This window comes from Mycteria americana, chromosome Z (genome assembly GCF_035582795.1).
Source record: "Mycteria americana isolate JAX WOST 10 ecotype Jacksonville Zoo and Gardens chromosome Z, USCA_MyAme_1.0, whole genome shotgun sequence".
NCBI classification, from domain to species: Eukaryota; Metazoa; Chordata; class Aves; order Ciconiiformes; family Ciconiidae; genus Mycteria; species Mycteria americana.
The window spans coordinates 38,999,715-39,007,303 of NC_134396.1; the positions used below are offsets into that span (position 1 = coordinate 38,999,715).

At 46.9% G+C, this 7,589-nt stretch overlaps 1 protein-coding gene across 4 annotated transcripts; it reads right to left on the reverse strand.

The window, feature by feature from the left end:
* Positions 1-273: 273 nt before the first annotated feature.
* On the reverse strand, positions 274-7,365 carry ZNF367 (zinc finger protein 367). Of its 4 annotated transcripts, XR_012773484.1 has the most exons (7): positions 6,738-7,365; positions 6,023-6,173; positions 4,138-4,257; positions 3,574-3,712; positions 2,685-2,953; positions 2,121-2,225; positions 274-1,291 (listed from the first exon to the last, which is right to left on the reverse strand). XR_012773484.1 is itself a non-coding variant. In XM_075488652.1 (6 exons), the coding sequence occupies exons 1-5, from the start codon at positions 7,080-7,082 to the stop codon at positions 2,713-2,715; spliced, it is 996 nt and encodes a 331-aa protein (XP_075344767.1). In that variant the 5' UTR covers positions 7,083-7,365; the 3' UTR covers positions 1,418-2,225; positions 2,685-2,712. The 4 variants fall into 4 exon arrangements, 2 of the variants coding, with proteins under 2 accessions (XP_075344767.1, XP_075344766.1); XR_012773483.1 differs by having other exon boundaries at positions 2,121-2,953; XM_075488652.1 differs by lacking the exon at positions 274-1,291 and having other exon boundaries at positions 1,418-2,225.
* Positions 7,366-7,589: the final 224 nt, after the last annotated feature.

Genomic DNA, 7,589 nt, shown 5'->3' on the forward strand with positions numbered 1-7,589 from the left:
GGCCGGCCGGGGCTGTGCCCACCTCAGGCAGCGCGGCTCCCACGGGCCCCGGCCCCCTCCGCAGCACAGCGGGCCTGGACTTGGCTTCAAAGCAACTCTCACAAGTTTGTCAAACTGTAAAAAAGCTCTAAAAAATTTGCTCTGGGTGGTTAACTTGTGTCGAATTTCGACAGGGAAAATAAACACCTTGGTGCTCTTCGACAAGTCAGGCTGACAGGATTACAGAAACAGGGAAGAGCCCAAGTATTTAACAATTACCAAACAGCACATACTAAACTTGAAAATTCAACCAAGTTTTTATTCAAAGCGTCTATTAAAATGACAGCACATCCACTGTTCTGCTGTTAAGTCATGCCAAACTACAACTCAATCTTTCAAAGCACTGAACACTTCAAGATTTCTTGTATGTAATCACTCCTTAATAAAACAAAAAGCAGTCTTCCACATCTCAATTTTTTTTTTTTACTTGGTATTTTACACAAAAATTCTCACGACACAAAACTCCTTCAGCTGTCTGAATTTTGTCTACAGCCAAGTACAGTGTACTTGTCATACTTAAAGAAATACTCTGCGAGTTGCCCGAAGCATTACAGCTGACTGGGAAAATGTAAAAAAAAAAAAAAAATATTCAATCCTAATGAAGTAAGTTACAACTCCAGTCTGCAAACGGCTGGTAATTACACAGTCTTGTGCCCTGTGAAATACCACTCAGAAGCAATTCTGAGTTATGACTCAGAAGTACAACAGATTTATGCTCAGGGCTCATTTTGGGATCAAACTATTTGCATGCAGCCACCTGAACAGTCAAAAGCATGTAATTTATTTGAGAAACTCCAAACCTACACATGAGAATTACCAGTTTTAAATAGGCTAAGAAGCCTAGAATGACTACAGTGTTTCATACTTTTAAGCCTAAAAGACTTAAAACAGAAACAAATGAGCCTGATGTCAGCTAAGTTTAGGAGCTGAAAGCAAAACAAACCGTATCACTGGTGCAAAGTTATTTACATTCAATGAAAGTGATTTTTTTTAATTATTCAATTACCCTTTAGTTAAGTGCATCGATACAGGATTTAAACAAACTGGGTTAATGAGATTTTCAACCACAAGAGGTTATCAGTTATCAGAGAACATAATCCAACAGTTGCAGTTCCTGGTGTAAAATCATGATACTTTCCTGGAATAGCTGTATGCATCTGGTCAGTCTATATCAAGTGATTGATAAAATGATTTCTTCCTCTTGTTTAAGCGAGAGGGAAAGTGGCTTCCCTTCTCATCTGAATTTCCTGACCTTCAACAAGAGGAAGGAGTTAAAGCAAGCAGGTCAGTAAATATGAATTATTAATATCCCCTAAAGCAGTAGCTTAATTGAAAAAAAAAAAAAAAACCACCACACAAAAACACACACAACAAAAAGTCCAATCTGAAAACAAAGCTTCGTTAGCATATTAGGAAACTGGTTGCCTTCAAAGCAAAATACGGAAAAAGATCACCATGAGACAATGCTATTGGAAAGTACACAACATTCACGAAGTGACAAGATATACCGCTAAACATTTTATATCAGCATCTGAGTACTAGCAGGCGTTCTGTAACTTCATTTATTTGGGAACTACATGAAATCACACTGTTAACAAACTACCTTTGGAAGTCTATTTTCTAGTTGTATAATGAATACTTTTCTGCAGTGTTTAATTGATAGCTGTGCTAGTTAGTGAACACAAAATTGGCATGTTATCCTGAAGTAAAGCAATAAGGTGGCTTTATGCACAGAAAGTACAGAGGCTTCTATTTGCTAATAATCATATAAAAGCAATACTTTAAAACTTAGTGTTTGCTAATAGGAGATCTAGAATAGTTTACTACAAATCCATACCACCCTGTAAATACCCCCTTTATTAAGAAAATCAAGTGCCAAATCACTACAGGGTCCAGAAATATCTGAAAAAATATTACCAATTGTTTACCTTTGTCTAGACTTTGCAAGACTAATCATTTTCAGATAAACCCAACAATGTGCAAAAGTTCCTAACATCGCATGTTAGGAATAACAAGTGCTACCAAGAGATTCTGCCGAAATCAAATCAGAAAACGTAAAATAGCAAAGTCAAGCCTCATACCTTGAGCAGTCACAGTCCTGAACGATCTTACAGTTTCCTGCATGAAGCAGTTTCTTCCCCTCTACAAGTTGAGATAACTAAGCTTTGCCTTCCACCTCAGTGATACTAGGTAAAGATATACTGACATTAGAAAAACATGGTTTCATTGCAGTTTAACAATATCTTCAGACCTACCACTTAATATAAATTTGCTTAAATAGTCAGATAAATACTTTCCTTTTTGTCAGCCTTCTTTGGCCACATGTACCATTCTGCTAATCACGAACACTTTGTTCAGAAAGTGCTTCCTGTGAAAACTGCTTCAAATAAATGAGTTAACCTTGCAAAATCTAGCTTCCCACAACACGTAAGTTTGTCAGCCCTGCGTTATGCAGTCCTATATTTACAAAATACTTAGAAACTTTACATCTATTCTTTTACCTTACAAAAAGTGCAATTCTCTTACCCCATGTTATGGGGCAACAACATTCTTCATAAATTCTACAGAATAGCAGCCTATGACAAGCAAATAAGGTGCTTAGCTTATGCCCAGGATCTAACTGGTTAAGTACCACCAGGAAGTACATTTTGTGTAGGCAGACTTTGTTCCTATCTACTGTCGCAGCGGTGCCACAGCTAGGTTTGCAAGCTCAATGAGAGCCAGCGCGCCATGCATGCGTTCACGCTGTTCCTGGAGGCGGCGGCGCCGAGCAGCGGAATGAGCGCTGTTTTTCTGTTCATCATCCTCTTCATCAGACTGAAGATATTCCATTGGGTCCTGCTGTTCCTGATCCGTTTTCTGGATTGTTTTAGTTTTCAAAGCAGGAGCACGCTGTTCTCTACTCTCCCAGTATCTACAAAATCAAATGCGGTGAATGCTTTTAAAATATGTACAACTGACTCGCACACCAACAATTCAAAGCTGGCAAAAACCTCCCAAGCGCTAGCTTGCATCCAACCAAGCACTGCATCTGGCTTTATCTTTCAGCCCTTATATGGTAGTTATTTAAGCTGTCAGAAACCTCCTTTGTTCAGTATCTTAAGTGTGAAGTGTCCAAGTGAACATAGCTGTCAGAAACCTCTTTTGTTCAGTATTTTAAGTGTGAAGTGCCCAAGTGAACATCTGTGACAGGTTTCTCCTCTACATGGTGTTCCCAGCAGGCATTTCTCCCTAGGCAACAATTGTTGCCCCTCATACAGATGCAAATTCAGCAAGACTGTAGCACAAACTAACAAGGTATTAGCAGGTGTTGATCAAGCAAAGAAAAGCATTGGGGGGGGGGAAGTCTCAAGAGGAACTTTGTCTTGACCACGAGTTTGCACTTCTTTAAGGAAAGGCAAGGCCGGGCTGATTTGTACTGGAGGAACAGCTGGTTTTGGTTTGTTGGGGGTTTTTTTGCACCCAAGAATAAAATGCTTTCTCAGACCACCCTTACAAGCATTTAGAGAAAGATGACACCATGAAGGAACTTACTTTGCTAGCCACTCAGCCACAGCTTTGTTGTCAGCTGTCTGCTTCTTACTCAGCCTGTCTGTGAGCTCTTCCCTCTTCAGTCGGGCATATGGATGTTTGGGGCAATGACGGTTTGCATGCGTGAATCTGCTTAAACAGCCTTAAAAAACACGAAGTGACAATAAAGAACACATTACCGAAAGCAGTCAACCAAGGAGTAAGCATAAAGTCTGTGGGATGATGCTGCTGAATCCAACCTTCCTCACTCACAAAACCCTCGGTTTGGTTGAAAATAGCAAGCTCTAGTTGCAAGGTTCATAACATGCCCCATTTTATAACATGCCCCATTCCGTCAGTATCGACTGACGGAATTACCGATAACCTACTTACATAATAATGTATGCAATCCTTAGATACATATTTGCATGCTTATGCAGATTCTGCATGGCTCCTCCCTCCCCTAGAAGCTACTCCAAAATTAAAATCCGAAGCTTTTATGGGTCTTTGCCACGTGAACGTGCACACATTTCCAGCACTAGGCTGACCCTAGTTCTGAAAGCTGCAAATGGTTCTCTGATGGCTCACCATTCTCTGAGCAGACGAAAGGTTTCTCCCCTGTGTGGAGACGCTGGTGAGTTTTGAGCTGCCCACTCTGAACAAAGGCTTTCCCGCAATCTGGGTAGTCACACAAATAAGGCCTTTCACCTTAAAAATAATAACAGAACAGATTTATGAGAGCTGAATATAAAAGAAGAGTCATAGCATCCAGTGGTGGTCCCTGGCTTAAGACTTACACAAGCAAACTCTCCTTTTACCCACTCAGATGCTTGTACCTACTTAAGAAGCCCTAGTGTACCAAACAGCAGAGATCCACTTTTACCCCAAACAGATCTTTACTTTAGAAGTACATGCTCAATGCTACTGGATAATACAATTATTTGGGGGGGGGGGGGGGAGGAACCCCAAACCTATACTTTTCCTTGTGGTATTTTCTGATTTAAGCCTCTTGCACAGCACTACATAAGCTTTGTCCCATGAATCTATGCACCCATAGAGCAAGAAATATATGGAGTCAAATGAATTATATTACTTGTCCATTTACTCAAGTTGTAACCAGATAAATTTTATCCTTAACATGGCCTGAACTAGGGTAAAATAACTGAGGTCAGCAGTATAGTAACATACGAAGTTGTAGAAATATCTCATTAGCGAAGACTATTTGAGAAAAGTTGTAATGGATAAATGGAGGTCACACAAGAAACTTATTCCAGACTTAAGCCAAGAAAGTTTTCTTAGGCTGGTCATCAAGGAAGACTTCCCTGTGCAAACTGCAATGAGAAGAACAGAGATAGCAGGTGTCTCCTCCCTCAAGAGGATCTGACTGTGTGCAACTATGCAAAAGCATGCCCCACCACCGCTCTTCAGGAAGGATGACAAAATGAAGGCGATGCTGATTTACCAAGTCAGAGGAATAACACCTGGGTAAGCTCTGCTCAGTTAAGTAGTTCATACAAGGTCAACACCTAATACAGCCAAGTGAAATAAAAACATCTTGTGACCAAAGAGCATGAGGAAACTGCTGTTTAATATTAGTATCGTGATTAGTCTTAGTGACTTGGGTCAGCAAAAGAGACCATGGGAGACAAGGTTTTTCTGGGGTTTTGTTTGTTTGGGGGGACTGTTGGCGGTTGTGTCCGTATTGTGAACTACATTAGTTCACACTTTAGTGCAAATACAGAGTCCTGTTAGAACATGAAAAAAAAAAAAAAGTATTTGCTTGGTTTAAAACACTGCATCTCCTATTCAGTTCAAGCTCAGCTGGGTATTGAGTGAGCTGATCCTACATTTTAACTTAACTGTGAGTTGCCTTCTACATACAGTTCAGTAAATTAGTGTGACCACCTCCACCCCAGAAAATGAATTCTAGGTGGTGGGAGAGACAACTGGATGGTCATTTTAAGCATTTGAACTATTTTCTCAACACTTAAGCTATGTTTCTAGGGTGTTACACTGCCCAAGTTACCAGCCACTTTTTAAGTTACTGTCTCCTCTTACAGTTGAACTTCAATTGCTGTCTGAAAAATACCCCAGCAAGAAGGAAACAAATCACAGAGAAGAGGCAGTCAGAATGAGAAGTGCTACCACGTACAGAGCATCGAGCTCAAGAAAAGTTCTGTCTCTTACAAAGTAAGCCTGTGACAGCCACAGATAAAATATTTACACAATTTGCCTGTACTGTTACAGCCCAAATTGCTGCTACACTCTCCCGTGACAAACCCGGTTACAAAGGCTTTGGCTGCACTAACAAGCGCTGGAAGAAAAGTATGATTAATTCACCAGCTACAATAAAATATTAACAGGTCGAGTTTGTCAGGGTTTTTTTGTGGCTTGTTTGTGGTTTTTTTCTAACTCCTTCCCTGCTGCTTCCTAGGCTGCTCACGCCAGCTATTCACACCACCCCGTTACTCACCGGTGTGAGTTCGTTTGTGGGCCTGCAGCGATTTCTCTCGTGGAAAGACCCTGTTGCAGATATTGCAACGTATTCTGCTGGAAGAGTGCTCGCCTTCACTGATCAGGTCACGGACGGTGTCTGCTCTCGGCCGGCCACGCCTTATCCCATCCTGCATTGAAACAATTACGGAACTGAAATCCCGCACGTCCCCACCCCTGCAGTTCAGCCCAAACCCGCGACTTTCCCTGAAGTGACTCTGGCATCACGGGTGCGACCGAGGACCGGTGCCGTGACAGCGTCGGCCGCCCAGCCGCTGGCCGGCGCGGAGCCTGCCGAGCCCTTACCTAACCCGCTGCTGACAGCCAGGCGACGGCGGGACGGGGCCGGGGGCACGCCACCGCTCGGACGTGCGCTCCGTGAAATGGGGCGGAACCGACAAAATAGAAGACGGCTTTTTTTTTTTTTTTTTTTAAATTTTAAAGGCAGGGAGGAGGGGCAGGAGCCCTGCCGGCGCCGCTCCGCCCGCGGGCGGCTCCCGGCTCCCCTCCCCGCCTTCCCCTGCCCCCCCGCCCGCCCGTCGGTACCGGGGCGCGCGCGCCGCTGCCGGAAATGACTTCACGAAATCTCCGGGGAGAGGCGGGGGAGGGGCGCCCGGCGCGGAGTCACACTTGAACTCCGCCGCCCGCCCGCCCGCAGCGCTGCTCGCCCCGCCCCACCCCGGCCCCGCACTCACCTTCAGGTGCCGGTGCCTGCCGCCGCCGCCGCCCGGGCTGCCCGCCTCCTCGTCCCCGGCGGGGGCTCTGCCCGCTCCCCCGCGGGGCGGCGGGAGGGCCGAGGGAGCGGCGGTGCCGCCGGGGCTGAGGGTCACGTTGTGGGCGTTCTCGCCCCAGCGCCAGGGGTAGACCATGAAGTCGCTGAAGCCGGGGCTGGTGGGGACGGGCGGGGCGGGCGCCGGCCCCTCGCCGCCCCCCCACGAGGAGGGCTTGATCGGGGTGGTTTTGATAACGGAAACCAGGACGCGCTTCGGGGAGTCCTGGCAAAAAATCACCGGGGGGCCCGGCGGCAGCCGCTCCGCCATCGCCGACCCCTCGCGGGCACCGGCGCGGGAAGGGGGGCGAGGGAGCGGGGGCGCTCCGCGGCGGCTCAGCCCCGCTGTCCGAGCCCGCGTCCCGCGATGGAGGGGTGTAGAGCGGCACGGAGGTCCCGCGGCCGCTGCCACCTGTCGCGCCCGGACCCGCCTCAGCCACTCATCGCCGGGGACGGCGGCTCCCGGCGGGGTCTCGGTGCGTCCCCCCCCTCCGCGGCCACCCCCGAGCGGATCCGCAAAGTCAGCGGCGGCCCCCGGTCATAGTAGCGGCCGGAGTGAAGCAGCCTCCCCGCACCTTTCCGAAGCGGCGCCGGCCCCGCTGGCAGCCCCGGTCCCGGCGATGCCCGAGGAGGAGCCGCCGCGACCCCTCCGCGCCCACAGCCCAGGCCGAGCCCTAGATTTTCCCGCGTTACATTTCGCGCCTGGGCGTAACCAATCACCCAACCCGGCGCCAGCGTCACGAAGCGGCGGTTCCCGCCGACCAACCGCTAGGCGGGG